The following is an 18,511-nucleotide window of genomic DNA, read 5'->3' on the forward strand; positions in this document are numbered from 1 at the left end:
TCTCTGATTTAACACGAGTCATTATGCAAACACAGCCTTGGGCTTTTTAGTAGTGCAGTCTAAGGCACTGCATCTCAGTGCAAGAGACGTCACTACAGTCCCTGGTTTGATTCCAGTCTGTATCACATCTGGCTGTGATTGGGAGTCCCATAGGGTGGCACACAGTTTGCCCAGCGTTGTCTGGGTTTGGCTGGGGTAGGCCATCATTGTAAATAAGAATTTGCTCTTAACTGACTTGCATAGTTAAATAAATAAAAAATATATTTGCATAAGGCATGCATTTTGGTTGTTGTGGAATAGCCTAGTATGTATGTTCAACATACATATTGGGAGTCAGAACATATGTAAGACAGGCAAGACATGTTTGGTAACTGAAGCTCACCGGTGACAAGAGGAGGCTCAGACAGGCTTAACCAGGGTAATACTAGTCTACCTAGGTTCACCCTGCCCCCTACACTAGGACACATCTGCTCTATATAGGTCAATGTATGGGACTAACCCTAATCCCGCCTCCTATCATCAAGGACCTCAGCCACCCGAGCCAGGGCCTGTTCACCCCCCTACCTTCTAGAAGGCGGAGACACTACAGGCGCATCAAAGCTGTGAGATTGAAACCACTAGCCGGCCTCCGCCCAGTACCCCGCTCTGAACTTTACTCACCGTTACTAGCCGGCCTCCGCCCAGTACCCCGCTCTGAACTTTACTCACCGTTACTAGCCGGCCTCCGCCCAGTACCCCGCTCTGAACTTTACTCACTGTTACTAGCCGGCCTCCGCCCAGTACCCCGCTCTGAACTTTACTCACTGTTACTAGCCGGCCTCCGCCCAGTACCCCGCTCTGAACTTTACTCACTGTTACTAGCCGGCCTCCGCCCAGTACCCCGCTCTGAACTTTACTCACTGTTACTAGCCGGCCTCCGCCCAGTACCCCGCTCTGAACTTTACTCACTGTTACTAGCCGGCCTCCGCCCAGTACCCCGCTCTGAACTTTACTCACTGTTACTAGCCGGCCTCCGCCCAGTACCCCGCTCTGAACTTTACTCACTGTTACTAGCCGGCCTCCGCCCAGTACCCCGCTCTGAACTTTACTCACTGTTACTAGCCGGCCTCCGCCCAGTACCCCGCTCTGAACTTTACTCACTGTTACTAGCCGGCCTCCGCCCAGTACCCTGCCCTGAACTATAGTCACTGTTACTAGCCGGCCTCCCCCAGTACCCTGCCCTGAACTATAGTCAATGTTACTAGCCGGCCTCCCCCCAGTACCCTGCCCTGAACTATAGTCAATGTTACTAGCCGGCCTCCGCCCAGTACCCCGCTCTGAACTTTACTCACTGTTACTAGCCGGCCTCCGCCCAGTACCCCGCTCTGAACTTTACTCACTGTTACTAGCCGGCCTCCGCCCAGTACCCCGCTCTGAACTTTACTCACTGTTACTAGCCGGCCTCCGCCCAGTACCCCGCTCTGAACTTTACTCACTGTTACTAGCCGGCCTCCGCCCAGTACCCCGCTCTGAACTTTACTCACTGTTACTAGCCGGCCTCCGCCCAGTACCCCGCTCTGAACTTTACTCACTGTTACTAGCCGGCCTCCGCCCAGTACCCTGCTCTGAACTTTACTCACTGTTACTAGCCGGCCTCCGCCCAGTACCCTGCTCTGAACTTTACTCACTGTTACTAGCCGGCCTCCGCCCAGTACCCTGCTCTGAACTTTACTCAATGTTACTAGCCGGGCTACCACCAGGTACTCAACCTTGCACCTTAGAGACTGCTGACCTATGTCCATAGTCATTGAACACTGGTAGTAGCCTCGGCTTCAGACTTTCCTTATGTTGTATTAAGAGGTGAGGGGAAGCCTGTGGCAGAGGGTTGAAACCATATGGTAGACACTGCATAAGGACAGAGAGAGAAGCTGAACAAATATACTTCATCCATACTGTCCTTGTTTATTTTTCCATTCCTATAAGATTATTTCATTCAAGTTAATGCATCTTATTTGGTTAGTATTTCATTGGAAGGCTGGTTGGATGCCCACAGACTTTTCCTTATTTCAGTTAGACTATCCCTTCAGAAAAGCACATTATTGCACTGTGTGAGAATAAAGTGTTCATATTGACACAGATCCTTGACACTTGGAATGATCATGGATTCCAAATATGACATATGTATGAGCTGTGGTCCCGTGTGGCTCAGTTGGTAGAGCATGGCGGCTTGCAACACCAGGGTTGTGGGTTCAATTCCCGCGGGGGACCATTATGAAAATGTATCACTAGTGTAAATCTCCCTAGATAAATATCTCAAATGTAACTGTGCAGTAGGTACACTCCTGAGTTGGTTATTACAGTACATCGGTGTTGTTCACTAAATGAAGTCTCCCTGTAATTTGAAGGCTATTGTACTGGACTGAATATTTGTATCATGTGTCTCAGGCATACAATACACAGTAAGATAAGTAACACAGGGTTAAAACCGTATGTGTCCAATATGGGATTTTAACTCGCTTCAGTGTGTGTGTTTTGTGCAGGTTTCTGTGTGTGTGTGATGTCCGTCCACTGTGTTCAGTAGTGAGGATCACAGTCCTCCAGTAGGCTGTCAGTGATGTAGTTGACGTTGAGTATCTCCTGGTAGTATTGTTTCTCCTCAGCTGTGTTGACTGTCCAGCCCACCACCTCAACCCCTCTCTGGGCCCAGTACTGGACATAGTCTCTGGGGATGGAAGACAGTCAATAAGGAATCAATGGCCAATCAAATCAATACAGGTTATGTGAAATGTAAAATGAGATGCTGTGTAATAAAGGGATACTTAGTGATTTTAGCCCTTTATCTACTTCCCCAGAGTCAGATGACCTCGTGCAGTGGAGGCTGCTGAGGGGAGGACGGCAACATCATAATGGCTGGAACGGCATCAAACACATGGAAACAACGTGTTTGATGGTGTTGATACCTTTCCACTCCAGCCATTACCACGTGCCCATCCTCCACAATTAAGTTGCTGCCACCACCCCCAAAATGAACTCATGGATACCATTTTTATGTCTCTGTATCCAGTATGAAGGAAGTTAGAGGTCGTTTCGTGAGCCAATGCTAACTAGAGTTAGCACAATGACGAAGTCTATGGGTATCTGCTAGCATGCTAGATAAAATTCCAAAGTATCCATATAACAGTGGTTATTGAGGGTGTGTACACTTCAAACAGCTAATGATGTGGGTAACCGTTGCGACGTGTACTAACAACAAAGCAGCAGTACATAAGGGCTAGAGCAGCAAATCTTTTGTTTCATCAGAGGATACATCGCTTCTTAAAGCGCAATCATGTCATTATATAGAGGTCTAAAGTAGTGCACTATATAGGGAATGGACATATATATAGGGAATGGACATATATAGATAGGGAATGGACATATATAGGGAATGGACATATATATATATATAGGGAATTGACATATATATAGGGAATGGACATATATATATAGGGAATGGACATATATATAGGGAATGGACATATATATAGGGAATGGACATATATATAGGGAATGGACATATATATAGGGAATGGACATATATATATAGGGAATGGACATATATATATAGGGAATGGACATATATATAGGGAATGGACATATATATAGGGAATGGACATATATATAGGGAATGGACATATATATAGGGAATGGACATATATATATATATAGGGAATTGACATATATATAGGGAATGGACATATATATATAGGGAATGGACATATATATAGGGAATGGACATATATATAGGGGATGGACATATATATATATGGATGAAACAAAATGGTGCAGTTTGAGGCCATATGGCGGAGAGTGATGCGGGCGCTGGAGATGGGTGTGTGAGCAGGTGGGTCTGGGCAGGTGTGATGTAGTTGATTTTGTCATTTGTATGTGTATGTTTTATATTGTAAAATATATATATATATATATCATACAAAAAAAATAAAGGCCCGGAAAATCATTAAAGACTCCAGCCATCCAAACCATAGACTGTTCTCTCTGCTTCCGCACGGCAAGTTGTACCGGTGTATCAAGTCTGACACCAACAGGCTCCTGAACAGCTTCTATTCCCAAGCCATAAGATGTTAAATAGCTAACAAATGGCTACACAGACTATCTGAGTTGACTCTTGAATGTTTATATTTTAATATTTTTTGCACTGTCTTTATGCACACTCACATGACTCTACACACTCACTCACACTCAAACACACACACACATTTATATTGACTTTAAACACATACAATCATCATATACTCTGCTGCTACTCTGTTTATCATATATCCTGATGCCTACTCACCTACCCCTATACATATCTACCTCTATAGATCCAGTATCTCTGTACATTATAATATGGTACTGACTCTGTATATAGTATGTTTACCCCTATACATATCTACCTCTATAGATCCTGTACATTATAATATGGTACTGACCCTGTATATAGTATGTTTACCCCTATACATATCTACCTCTATAGATCCAGTATCCCTCTACATTATAATATGTACTGACTCTGTATATAGTATGTTTACCCCTATACATATCTACCTATATAGATCCAGTATCCCTCTACATTATAAATTTGGTACTGACTCTGTATATAGTATGTTTACCCCTATACATATCTACCTCTATAGATCCTGTACATTATAATATGGTACTGACCCTGTATATAGTATGTTTACCACTATACATATCTACCTCTACAGATCCAGTATCTCTGTACATTGTAAATACGGTATTGGAACTAACCATATGTACAGTTGAAGTCGGAAGTTTACATACACTTAGGTTGGAGTCATTAAAAGTCATTTTTCAACCACTCCACAAATTTCTTGTTAACAAACTATAGTTTTGGCAAGTCGATTAGGACATCTACTTTGTGCATGAAAAGTCATTTTTCCAACAATTGTTTACAGACAGATTATTTCACTTAATCACAATTCCAGTGGGTCAGAAGTTTACATACACTAAATTGACTGTGCCTTTAAACAGCTTGGAAAATTCAAGAAAAGTATGTCATGGCTTTAGAAGCTTCTGATAGGCGAATTGACATCATTTGAGTCAATTGACATCATTTGAGTCAATTGGAGGTGTACCTGTGGATGTATTTCAAGGCCTACCTTCAAACTCAGTGCCTCTTTGCTTGACATCATGGGAAAATCAAAAGAAATCAGCCAAGACCTCAGAAAAAAAATTGTTGACCTCCACAAGTCTGGTTCATCCTTGGGAGCAATTTCCAAACACCTGAAGGTACCACGTTCATCTGTACAAACAATAGTACGTCATACTGCTCAGGAAGGAGATGCGTTCTGTCTCCTAGAGATGAACGTACTTTGGTGCGAAAAGTGCAAATCAATCCCAGAACAACAGCAAAGGACCTTGTGAAGATGCTGGAGGAAACAGGTACAAAAGTATCTATATCCACAGTAAAACTAGTCCTATATCGACATAACCTGAAAGGCCGCTCAGCAAGGAAGAAGCCACTGCTCCAAAACTGCCATAAAAAAGCCAGACTACGGTTTGCAAATGCACATGGGGACAAAGATCGTACTTTTTGGAGAAATGTACTCTGGTCTGATGAAACAAAAATAGAACTGTTTGGCCATAATGACCATCGTTATGTTTGGAGGAAAAAGGGGGAGGCTTGCAAGCCCAAGGAGGGACTGGTGCACTTCAAAAAATAGATGGCATCATGAGGGAGGAAAATGATGTGGATATATTGAAGCAATATCTCAAGACATCAGTCAGGAAGTTAAAGCTTGGTCGCAAATGGGTCTTCCAAATGGACAATGACCCCAAGCATACTTCCAAAGTTGTGGCAAAATGGCTTAAGGACAACAAAGTCAAGGTATTGGAGTGGCCATCACAAAGCCCTGACCTCAATCCTATAGAAAATTTGTGGGCAGAACTGAAAAAGCGTGGGCGAGCAAGGAGGCCTACAAACCTGACTCAGTTACACCAGCTCTGTCAGGAGGAATGGGCCAAAATTCACCCAACTTATTGTGGGAAGCTTGTGGAAGGCTACCCGAAATGTTTGACCCAATTTAAACAGGCAATACTACCAAATACTAATTGAGTGTATGTAAACTTCTGACCCACTGGGAATGTGATGAAAGACATAAAAGCTGAAATAAATCATTCTCTCTACTATTATTCTGACATTTCACATTCTTAAAATAAAGTGGTGATCCTAACTGACCTAAGACAGGGAATTTTTACTAGGATTAAATGTCAGGAATTGTGAAAAACTGAGTTTAAATGTATTTGGCTAAGGTGTATGTTAACTTCCGACATCAACTGTAGCTTACTTCCGTTCTCGTTATCTTCTTACTTACATTTCTTGTGTGTTTTAGTTCTACCTTCATTTATTTTATAGTACTACATTGGTATTGATAACTGCATTGTTGGGATAACAGCTTTTCACTGTCCTTCTGCACGTGACATTAAAACTTGAAATGTAGTGCACGATATAGGGACTAGGGTGCCATTTTGGACTCTAAATAGACAGCGGTGACTCACAGTGATATGAAGTTCTTCTGCACCAGGAAGGCAGAGACACCACAGAGGTTCCAGAGCAGGTGGTGGTGGGCCCAGTCCAGTATCACGTCTAGCACCTGCATCCAGTGGTGTTTCCATAGCGACGAGAAGCGCGGCGTGCCGTCACCCAACCGACTAAGGCTCCATGGCCGGTGGGTCAGCGCCGTCACCACTTCCGGGTCAGCCTGACGCATCTGGGGTCAGGGGTTAGAGGGCAATGGAGAGAAAGAGAAGGGATTTCACTACGAGTTTATCATGTCAATCTTTCAAATGTCTATCTGTGATCTATTTTTCTTCCCATAGTGAAGTTGAAATGAAAATGGCTGCCATTTCATGGAAACTTAAATCCATTGTTAGTCCTCTCATACAGAGAGATAGACACATCTAACCCAGTACCCATATAGACAGCCCACTACTATCCCCTCGTCAACCCAACAGCCCACAGTTACCCTGTAGATGACGTTGGGTTCAAAGGAACAGACGATGCTGGTGTTGTAAAGCACAGGGTGTTTCTGATACATCTCCTTTAGGGCTGCCGCTGCCTGGGAGAGAAGAAGAACACAACATGAAAAAGTCATTCATACACTTTCTGTTTGTAGAGTCTGTGTGTATATTTGTGTATGTGTACCTCTCAGACCCACTGGTGAGCCAGCAACTGTTGGGGGTCAGTTAGATCAGTGGTTCCCAAACTGTGGGGTGTGCAAAGGGGTCGGCAGAGCGGGTGCAGAGTCGTCGCCCCCCCCCCACCCCCCAAAGGAACTCAGTCGGGCCTTAAACTTACTCTTGAATGTTGCAATAGTTGAATGCACAAGGTGCAATTTCGAAAATTGGGTAGTGCATCATCAGTTCCTCTTATCATGTTAGTCATTGCAGACAGAGAGATAGTTATAACTTGTCCGAATTTTCTTATTGTATGAGTCACTCAGATATGACATGAACACACAATGTGTAGAATTGTGGGAAATTAGCTTCAAAACAGCAAAAGATGTTCCCCCAATGATGGAAGAGGAGCCGGAGTGGAAAAGTTTGGGAACCACTGAGTTAGATGACTGCTCTCAATTCTCAGTTTCTTGAATTGAAGTGGACCACTGACTAAAACAGCAGGCTTTCAACGGGCCTAGCTGGTCCATGACTGGTCTAAAAGTGTACTGTTGAACAGCAAACAACAGAATTATCAAGCTTAGGCTTAAGACGAAGACAAAGAAGTACTCAGTAGTGTGCAACTGTATATTCACAACAATCTTTATCTGAGGCTTCTGATTGGCTGTACCTCATCTGGGTGACCTTTGACATCAAAGTAGATGGTGAGCTGCAGTTTGATGCATTCCTCCACAGCCTCCTGTAGAGTGGGGACCTTCTCTCCCTGGAACTTGTCACTGTTGCAGCCACATAACATATACCGTGCCATCATTGGTCCTGTCCCAGCTAACTAATAAGCACAGAACTCAATTTAAACCATGATCAGTTAATTATTTGAATATGTGTTTTAGTGTTGAGAACAAAAACATGCACACACTGGGACCTCCAGGACCGGAGCTGTCCTACAGTATCACTCCATCTCTCTCTTCCTCTCACCTGAGTCGGTGCTTAGCGGCAGCGTCCAGTTTACTCAGCCCAGAGAAGCTTAGCTGTGTGAGGGGTCCCGACCCGTTGGTGGTTCGGTCTACAGTCTCATCGTGCATCAGAATAGGGACTCCATCTGATGTGAACTCCAAGTCCAGCTCTACGCCGGTCGCCCCGTTCTTATGTGCCTAGAGATGCAGAGAGAGAGGGAGGTTGAGACGAGGTGAGAAAAGGAGATGGCATGAAGTGAAGCAAGGTAGTGCTTTCTTGACTGAATCTCCACTATGCTGACTGAAGGTTTGCCATAATCATCTGGAGGCTATGTAAGGGGAGAGAGAGCGAGAGAGAATGTTTCGGCTTTCAAGGACCACAAATCCTTGTTGAACAAATACTTCTCTCCTCGACTTCCTGACTCACCTCCCGGATGGCAGTCATGGTATTCTCCGGCGCATCATGTCCTCCACCCCGGTGAGCGACTAGGGACACCCCACCCGAAGCAGCGTTCTTAGCGGGCCGAAGCACCTGTCTCGCCTGGCTGGTCGGGACTTGGGGAAAACGGAACATGATCAGAAAGGCATAGAGGCAGGCGGTGAGGGCGGTGGACCATATCGGGCTCCGTGTTCCGAGGAGAACGAACGCGAACACCACAGAGAATAGGGCGATTTCGTCTCCGAGTTGCAGCATTTTTGCGCCGAGTCCATACGGTCACTGACTCACAATTCTGCGGTGTAGACTGTTCAACACACTTCTGCTATGCTGTTGGACAGACAACAGTGCATTAACACTGTCATAAAGTTACAATTTCGTAATAGGCCAACGAAGCTTGGAAAGATGTGTCAATATTGTTCAAGTTGGCTGCAAACAGTGACACTTCTTTGGAAGATCGGCACTCAAGACTCCACCGAAGATGGGATCAAGACTCCACCGAAGATGGTCTTGACATTCCTTCTTCAGTCTATGCAGAAGCAAGACACAAAATAATTCAGTGGCTACATTTGAAATCGTTAGCGTAGTTTCACAACATCCTATTCACATGATCAAACAGCAACATTGTTGCCTCATAACTGTCATATTGGACCTCCCACTCTCCGTTGTAATAGATTTGTGGAACCTAAAGTTTAAAATAAAATGTAAAACACTTGCGCAATAAATATCATGCTTTTCAAAAAATAATTATTGTTCACCTTTATGAATATTAAAGATAAAAGTAATTGCACAAATACTTTATTTTGACCATATGTCGCTCTGCCCACAAGGGGGCGGAATTGCTCTTGGAACATTGCGTAAATTACTTCCTGTGCCAAAGTGCAAGGTCTGACCTAGCCATCTGGCTAACAGCGTGAATGATACCTTCCTGAGATGTTTTCTCACATATTTTGCAAGATAGAAGCCAGCTAACATGGTTGGTAAATTAGTTATTTCTTATTGTCGTTTGACTCAATATTAGACTGTCAGTTGTATAGCCACTAATATAGAGTAGAGTAAAACAGAATACCGTTAGAATAAATTGGATGAATGAGGATGCAGCAAAATAATCGGTTCTCTGTTGTATGGCTTCTTGCTCTCTAAACAGCTTGTAGTTTTAAACAAAAACAAAGTATTTTTGTATTTCTCATGTCTCCATCTGTTGCCCTCTGCCCCTCTCCTGCTATCTCTACCCTATTTCCCTACCCTCTCTCTGTCTCTATCCCACAGCATAGGTCTACAACACTCTTCCCTCGGCTGTCCTACCATGTGCTGGCCCACTGCAGAGGATACTGTGTGTTGAGAGGCAGCTCAAGGTCGCTAATCTGTGGCCCACAACCCCATGTAGTCAGCCGATTGGAGCCAAGATGGACGCCTAGTATCCAACACAGCTACCCAGTACCCCCATCCCCCCACGTCACTACTCTCACCAAATACTCAGACTTATCCACCCAAAAATACAACCTCATCTACTCCTTACCTCACATCAAACTCCTGAGAGCGGTCTCCAGACTCAAACTGATCCAAACCGGAATCACCATGCTCTTACTCCCGCCCGTCTACTACATGTATTCCCAAGGAGATGCTTCGTACCTACTGGTTAGCTACAGCACGGGGATAGCGGCGTTCGCCACCGTCATGCTCTACTCGGCTAGTCACTACCTGAGACGCGTCGTCGGGATGATGTACCTGGATGAGTCCCAGACGACGCTGAAAGTGTCTCACCTGACGTTCTGGGGACGCAGGAAGGACGTGTATCTGCCCGTGACGGACGTGATGACTCTGGGGGACACCGGGGACTCCATAGGGGAGACTATATTGAGGTTGAAGCGATATAGTAGTTCTGAGACGCTGTACTTCTCAACTAGACTGGGACGTGTGGTGGATAGGCAGGCCTTTGAGAAAGTGTTTGGGACTTTGATTTGATGTTTTTATAGGGCTTTTCAGAGCCGAACCAAGCTGTACTGAGCCAAACAGAGCCCAGCCAAGCTGTACTGTCGAACAGAGCCCAGCCAAGCTGTACTGAGCCGAACAGAGCCCAGCCAAGCATCCATTATAGTTCCTGGAACTGTGCTGAAAAGATCTGAGCCAGCACAGTTAGGTCTGGGTTGACACAGTGGTGTGAAAAGGGTAAAGAGATGACTACCTACATATACTGCAGTCTGTTCTGTTCCATTTCTTGACTACTGTATGTGACCAAAAGAAACAGTGACATATGTGTTGGACAGCTGCTCAGACTCACAGCCTTCAATAAAGACACCCTGATCATTTAAGCAAAAATATTTTACAAGTTTATTTTAAGGTACAGTACACAAAACACTATACAGAAAATGTCTACAGTTATTTGACATTTAGAAAGTCCATTGCAATCAATCAGCCCACAGTCTATTATGGAAATAATTTTCTTATAGCGTTGGAGTGAAATAATGTACAGTAATATACAGGAGTGTATACCCTGATGGTCGGCTATGAAGATCTTGAAGAACAATTTGGCCTTAATGGCCATATACCTTTAATCTTCACCCAGCACAGCCAGAAGAGGACTGGCCACCCCTCAGAGCCTGGTTCCTCTCTAGGTTTCATCCTAGGTTCCTGCGTTTCTAGGGAGTTTTTCCTAGACACCGTGCTTCTACATCTGCATTGCTTGCTGTTTGGAGTTTTAGGCTGGGTTTCTGTAAAAGCACTTTGTGACATCAGCTGATGTGAAAAGGGCTTTGTAAATACATTTGATTGATTTGATTGATTGGAGGAGTGTCAACCTCTTCACTGCAGATTGACAGTGTATGGGTCTGTTTGAGCAGAGCCACATTGGATTCCTGTGTAGACTCTACTTGAGCTCAGCGATAGTGTCATTAAAGATATCCAGGAAGAGATGAGCATGTTGTTCCGTGAACACCAGAGCTGGTCGGAATCGGATAGACTGGGTTCCACAGCCCCCTAGAACCACACCTGGAACAAGAAAACAACATCATAAATAGTATTCATTCTTTACTAACGAATCAACGATTCACTTGATAGTACTACTGAATGTAAGTGATATGGATGCACCTTATCGATACTAAGCTAGTAAATATTATGCTGGATATTGTCCTGCATGCCCTTGAATCATTTGATAATCTTGCTAAATTGATAGTCTTATTCTTTTAGTTTATTCATCACATCCTACATGCTAAGAGTCTTACCCTTATTCCTGGCCTAGAGGATTCATCACATCCTACATGCTAAGAGTCTTACCCTTATTCCTGGCCTTGAGGATTCATCACATCCTACATGCTAAGAGTCTTACCCTTATTCCTGGCCTTGAGGATTCATCACATCCTACATGCTAAGAGTCTTACCCTTATTCCTGGCCTAGAGGATTCATCACATCCTACATGCTAAGAGTTGAGTTGTTGAGTTTATTTATTTTTACAGGGACAGTGCACATTAATCAACGTTTCAGTAAAAGTGCCGGTTTTAGCCAGCCGGCTAATTTTCAATCGCAGTCCCTGGGCAGGTTACCCTTATTACCTTATTAGTCTTACCCTTATTCCTGGCCTTGAGGATTCATCACATCCTACATGCTAAGTCTTACCCTCATTCCTGGCCTTGAGGAGGAGGTTGTTGCGTGTGTCTTCATCCTTAACATCGATGGCACAGAACGTCCCGATGCCCCTCGCTCTACTGAGCATGTGGGAGTACTTATCCTTGAAGAGAGAGGAGCGGGGTGATGCATGCTGTCTCACACACACACAAACTACAAACGACCACTCTCCCTCTACTCATAACACAACCACAGTAAATATCAAACAGGGATCATTCTTCACTCCCCTAACAGTGACTCCTAACCTTTGACCCTAACTCACCTGTAGGTCGTAGAGTCCCTCCAGCATGACCTTGCCTGACCTCTTGGCCTGGTCCAGCAGGTTCTCTGTCTTGATGACCTTTATGACCTCGGTCAGCAACAGGTTCTTAGTGTGGTCTCCAAGCCACGTGTTGAAGATCCTGAACGGCTGGAGAAGAAAATAAGAAAGAGGAGAGGAGATGGGAGAAGAAAAGAAAATAAGGTAAAAAGGTTGATATAAAAGTACCACACACACACACACTACCATGTCAGGCTGAAAGCTATCTTTCTGGTAGTATCCTCCTGTCAGCATCTTCTTGATGAAGGAGACGATGTCAGCGGGGTCGTCCAATCCCCAGTGCTCGTGGGCCCAGAATTTCCCCGTAGACCCGCCCCGTCTGCACCTCATCCACTAGGAAGGCACAGCCATGCTGACGGACACACAAAGGTCAGTAGGTTGAAATGACTAAAGACCTGTGTAATCACAATACTGTTTACAGTGTACTTACACAGTAAAGTACTGATTTCTAGATGAGTGTACCTTGATAGCTTCATATTATTTACCAATCAATGTATTTAAAGAAGTATTTGATAAAACACACCTTGGTAGGTGGCTTATACCAAGTCTCAATTAAAGGAATTCTACTCAATATCTACTAATTTGATCATTTTCACTAACAAGATAATCAAATCAGTTAGATTGTCAGCATGATTCATATCCCTCCAGATGCTCTGTACTCTGTCTATAACCAGTAAGGATCCTTTCTCTACCTTCTTGGTGATTCCCCTGAGCTTCCTGTAGAAGTCAAAGGAGGCGTGGTTATCCCCTCCCTCTGCCTGGATTGGCTCGATCACCACCCCCGCCACGTGCCGACCCTTCTGATTCCACTTCACTATCAGGTCCTCCGCCTGAGATGGGAGTGATTGAACGAGGGATGAGAGGAATAGAGGTAAGAATGAAGGTCAGGGGGGAGAATGAAAGAAAGGATAGTTCAGATGGATGAGGGGAATAAGGGATGAGAGTCAGTTGGATGGTCAGATTAGGAAGAAGAGAGTGTATATATAGAGAGAGACTCACCTCCTCCAGGCAGCGTGCCTCCTCCTGTGCGTTCTCCCTCTCAAACTGGTCCAGGGGGTACCTCAGCTGGGGGAAGGGGGCGATGGGCCAGTCAAAAGACTGCACGTCTAGCTTCTGTATGGCCTTGGTGTGAGTGGTGGCCAGACAGCCTGGGAGAATAGAAGAGCCTTGAGTTCAGACTTGATATTACGTGGTTCTAAAACCTATGTATTGTCATTACAATTACCTACATCCCAGTTGGAAGTACCTTGTGTACCCTCTCAGTACCCTAGTCAGATTGTATCAGCCTAAGTAATTAAGTAAGTACATATTAAAGTCTTACCCAGAGTTCTTCCGTGAAATCCGCCCAAGAAGGACAGAAGAGTCAGGTCAGGGCAGCCAGGAACCTGGAAAAAGAATGAGAGAACACCAGACTGAGAAACTGCTGGCCCTATATAACAAAATGACAAACAGGAGAGTTGTGAGGGAGTGTGAGTTACCTACCTGGTTGATGACACTAGTTCTTACTTCCTCTGGAGTTGGTTCCGGACTTCCTCTCATCTTGTTCTAAGAAACACATAGAGTAAAAGCCTGCTATATATACAGCCCATATTTAATATAGACTTTATATATGCGTTACTGTCCATGGTCCTGCCCTTACTCTGTACCAGATGAAGATGGCTTTGTAGGCATTCTCATTGGAGCAGGATCCACAGGCCATGGTCTGGACCCGGCTGAAGCCCTTGGGTGCCACCTAGTGGACAAATGGAAGAAGCGCACCAGTCATGTAATCACTTGAGTTATTTGATTTCATTCCATTTATTCTTGGGTTTGAATCCATTAATAAAGTACAAAGTCCAGGGGATAACACAATACAGTATCATAAAACACATATTTCCAATGTGGTCCTCTGTGTCCTGATATGTCTAGAAAGTGTATGCATGGTTAGTAATAGTGTTAACAGGCTGTGGTGTTATATTCCGAGGTGTATTTGAAATCAAACTTACTGCCATCAGGCCGTTGACAAGCTTCTCAGAGAATTGCTCCGGTGGCATCATCCCAAGAGCTGGTCGGTTGGCAAACGTTCCCTGACACAGATTGTAGAAAATAGTTACACATTATCAATGGCAAATCTAATGTTTTTCAATTCTCAAGATCAACATTGCTGCTTACCATATTTTTCGGATCCGTCATGACTTTTGTGAGTGACGGGTGATTGTATCATGGAAATCACAGAGAGAAAAACTTACATTTGAAGTCTTTCCTGACCACGTGACCTAACCAGGAACAACTCTGGGTCCTATAGAATACCCACCTATGGGTATGGATGCGATCTGGGTGTAGACATCCAGCATGCGGTTCCCATCCACGTCCACCAGGTAGTTACCTTTACTCTCCTCATAGTCACAGAAGAAGTTCACCTGGACAACACTCTGTAGAGGGGGACAGAGATGTTCAAGAGGGACAGAGATGTTCAAGAGGGACAGAGAAGAGGCTATCTTCACTGGTGCCGTTACACATGACTCATCGTACAAATCCGATATGATATGACTTGTGGACAGAGGACGTCAAGGAGAATAAGACACTTTTTTCACGATGTGGACATTTCTCTTCACCGTTTCTCTTTTTGTCCTTCAGCAGTGACATGGCATTTCATTCATATTATATCATATAAATCTGAGTGTGTTATGTGTATTTCTTACCTGAATCCCCTCCAGTTGTTGTGCTAGGATCTGTGGAGAACAACAGTAGAGATGAATGGATACTACCAGTACTTAACAAACAACCATGTCCTGAATTTAAAGTGCTTTGAATGGCTTCTTCTATTATATCTGTAATTGATTGATCCCTGAGAGCTTTGGCCAATGTTAATACTCACAAGATATTTCACAAACAGTCATAGACCGTTTTAAACTGTTAAAAAATATATTGTTCCCCTTCCCATCCCTGCTACCCTAACTAACAGACAACAATACTGTTAGACAGTTGGCACATTACAGTGAGGGACAGATTTACTAAGAATTTGCACTACTGCAAAGTTTTCACTTGTTTTTCCCATACGAGAATGAAAAACAATCCCATAAAACTGTCTTTAATAGTGTCATTTTTCTTGCCTTTGCAAAGTGTGATAAACTTAGTAGGTCTGGTCCTTGGTGTGATATGGTCGAGAGTTGATCTATTGAGTTACCTTAGATCTGGGCCCTGGAACCTCAGTCTTCATACAAGGACCATCAAACTCAACTTCCTCAACTCTTTTAGCCGGTTGCTAATGGCGGTATCCTACGGAAAATGTGAACGGGATTCTATGGGTTATTTGAGTTATGAAGTTTTGTGCCAACGCCAAAAACACATCCAATCAGTGGGAAGTCACAAGACAGTACGGCAAATCACAAATACCTCACGAGGAAGCTAGATATTAATCTGGAATGAGTGGGATCAAGAGGAGTGTACAGAGGTGGGAATTAATGATCAACTGTGTTTTCCAGTTGTCTTGTTCTGGCAAGTTGAATGGCCAGTATGGGTCAAAGACATGATGCTTGTTTGACTGACAGAAAGTACAGATGTAGGATCTTCATTTGAGCCAGTATGCCACTGCAGGAAATTAATCTTGCAGTAACAGGATAATTCATGGACATTTTTGTAGGGTTTCATACATTTTTCGTAAGCGAAAATCAAGTCCGACATTTTCAAAGTGGAAATTACAAACTTCAGAAGCCTTTTTCAAATACACACGTTTAAAATGTCCTGCAACAGTGTGATCAAATTAAGATACAACATAATGTAGCGATGCATTCAGAAACTCACAAGACATTCCACAATCTCCTTTCTTCCAATTGTCATTGTGTTCAACTTATTAGTTAGTACATATTCAACATTATGGTAATACCTTTCTATAAATAGCATGTGAGAAGCCAGCATTACCTATCACTAAACAGCAAATTCTCCAGTGTATTTTTTTTTTAAACATAGTGTTAAATCAACACTGAAAGTGTGCAGTCTGTGGACCCATATACACACCGGAACAGTGTTAAATTAACACACTGCTTCGTGTAAAGTCTTATTGAAATATTTCCCAGAGTGCCTTGCCTTTCGAGTAAATTGTAGAGTTACCACCCATGACTGTATTTGTTAGTGACAGAGACATGGTTGTTGCATTCATCCATTTTGATAGATCTACGATGGTAAGTCATATACATGTTTCTCTCCTCTTACCTGAAGCAGACAACCCAAGGCTGGGTCTCAGAGAGGAAGCAAGACGGCGGCTTAGGATACTGGAGGCCATGCTCCTCAGCTACCGCTGTAGCAAGAATGAAGAATGCAAAAAAAGGTTGATTTTCCTATTTTCTTGACACTCTGCACATAAATACCAATAAAAAATACCAATATTTTAAAGGTCATCACACATACAGTATAACTTTAAAAATAGAATATTCATATCAAATGATATGCGCAGTAGTTTAAAATGTAAAGGAAACACTCACTGTGTGGAAGTGTGAACATGTGGTGCAGGTGGAACCACAAGACTGTCGTCCTTACTCCACAACAGCCTTTTATATCTCAACCACAGCCATTCAGAGAAGCGGGTGTGGAGGTGGGGGCCAGTGCGGAATCGTCCGGTATACCACACACCACTATCATTGACTACACTGCTCTCCTGGAGACTAAAGGGTCAGGTCATGACAGTAATAATTACAGGATGGATCAAAATAGGTCGGTTTTAGATGTATTTATTTTCGTAAGAGGACTTCTATGACAGGTGAGGGAGGGTGGGTTTCATGTATTCATTCATTGCTGAGGTCAAGATTCTTACATCCTGAAATGTCCAGTTTTCCAAAATGTCAAACGTTAAGCATATATGCCACCTGTTGGTAGACATTGGAACGACAGATTAACTTGGATTAACATGATTCATGTGGATTATTATTATGGCATAAAAACATTGAGCTGTAACTGTGATTTTAACTTCTCTTTATTAAAGCGTTATAGACCAAGAACCTTCCTGGCTAAGGCATCTATGTGTACTACATTCTGGTCTACAGTTTAACACAGGCAGCATTCCCAATACATCTATGTGTACTACATTCTGGTCTACAGTTTAACACAGGCAGCATTCCCAATACATCTCTTGGAATACGAAAGCGTTGATAAAACACATTTGTCAACATGTTTTTTTTAAAATCAGCATTGCATACAGCGGACAGGTTTTCAAATAATGCTTTTCCAAACATATACATATTGTATTGCAATTACATAATTACAAGATCAAAATCTTTGCAACATTTACAGCATAAATACAGTTGAAGTCGGAAGTTTACATACACCTTAGCCAAAACACCTTAGCCACCTTAAACTCAGTTTTTCACAATTCCTGACATTTAATCCTAGTAAAATTCCCTGTCTTAGGTCAGTTAGGATCACCACTTTATTTTAACAATGTGAAATGTCAGAATAATAGTAGAGAGAATAATTTGTTTCAGCTTTTATTTCTTTCATCACATTCCCAGTGGGTCAGAAGTTTACATACACTCAATTAGTATTTGGTAGCATTGCCTTTAAATTGTTTAACTTGATGTCTAACTATTTTGGGTAGCCTTCCACAAGCTTCCCACAATAAGTTGGGTGAATTCTGGCCCATTCCTCCTGACAGAGCTGGTGTAACTGAGTCAGGTTTGTAGGCCTCCTTGCTCGCACACACTTTTTCAGTTCTGCCCACACTTTTTCTATAGGATTGAGGTAAGTGCTTTGTGATGGCTACTCCAATACCTTGACTTTGTTGTCCTTAAGCCATTTTGCCACAACTTTGGAAGTATGCTTGGGGTCATTGTCCATTTGGAAGACCCATTTGCGACCAAGCTTTAACTTCCTGACTGATGTCTTGAGATGTTGCTTCAATATATCCACATCATTTTCCTCCCTCATGATGCCATCTATTTTGTGAAGTACACCAGTCCCTCCTGCAGCAAAGCACCCCCACAACATGATGCTTCCACCCCCGTGCTTCACAGTTGGGATGGTGTTCTTCGGCTTGCAAGCCTCCCCCTTTT

General features: G+C 43.4%; 2 protein-coding genes and 1 pseudogene across 2 annotated transcripts; 1 reads left to right on the forward strand and 2 right to left on the reverse strand.

The window, feature by feature from the left end:
• Positions 1-1,918: 1,918 nt before the first annotated feature.
• Positions 1,919-9,180, reverse strand: gde1 (glycerophosphodiester phosphodiesterase 1). The gene is made up of 6 exons (XM_038960492.1): positions 8,539-9,180; positions 8,134-8,309; positions 7,829-7,934; positions 7,008-7,100; positions 6,541-6,752; positions 1,919-2,701 (listed from the first exon to the last, which is right to left on the reverse strand). The coding sequence occupies exons 1-6, from the start codon at positions 8,803-8,805 to the stop codon at positions 2,554-2,556; spliced, it is 1,002 nt and encodes a 333-aa protein (XP_038816420.1). The 5' UTR covers positions 8,806-9,180; the 3' UTR covers positions 1,919-2,553.
• A 252-nt stretch (positions 9,181-9,432) lies between these two features.
• Positions 9,433-10,858, forward strand: tmem186 (transmembrane protein 186). Its single transcript, XM_038972935.1, has 2 exons — positions 9,433-9,523; positions 9,817-10,858. The coding sequence occupies exons 1-2, from the start codon at positions 9,521-9,523 to the stop codon at positions 10,510-10,512; spliced, it is 699 nt and encodes a 232-aa protein (XP_038828863.1). The 5' UTR covers positions 9,433-9,520; the 3' UTR covers positions 10,513-10,858.
• A 555-nt stretch (positions 10,859-11,413) lies between these two features.
• LOC120027863 lies at positions 11,414-16,749 on the reverse strand (annotated as a pseudogene).
• Positions 16,750-18,511: the final 1,762 nt, after the last annotated feature.

The sequence above is a fragment of the Salvelinus namaycush genome, chromosome 2 (genome assembly GCF_016432855.1).
Source record: "Salvelinus namaycush isolate Seneca chromosome 2, SaNama_1.0, whole genome shotgun sequence".
Lineage (NCBI taxonomy): Eukaryota > Metazoa > Chordata > Actinopteri > Salmoniformes > Salmonidae > Salvelinus > Salvelinus namaycush.

Bases quoted from the DNA above. Each gene is read 5' to 3' on its own strand.
- gde1 (XM_038960492.1), bottom strand. From the start codon at position 8,805: ATGCTGCAACTCGGAGACGAAATCGCCCTATTCTCTGTGGTGTTCGCG. The intron at 8,310-8,538 runs GTGAGTCAGGAA...CTGCATCTCTAG, and splicing joins CCATGACTGCCATCCGGGAG to GCACATAAGAACGGGGCGAC. The intron at 6,753-7,007 runs GTAACTGTGGGC...CCCTGACCCCAG, and splicing joins AACCCAACGTCATCTACAGG to ATGCGTCAGGCTGACCCGGA.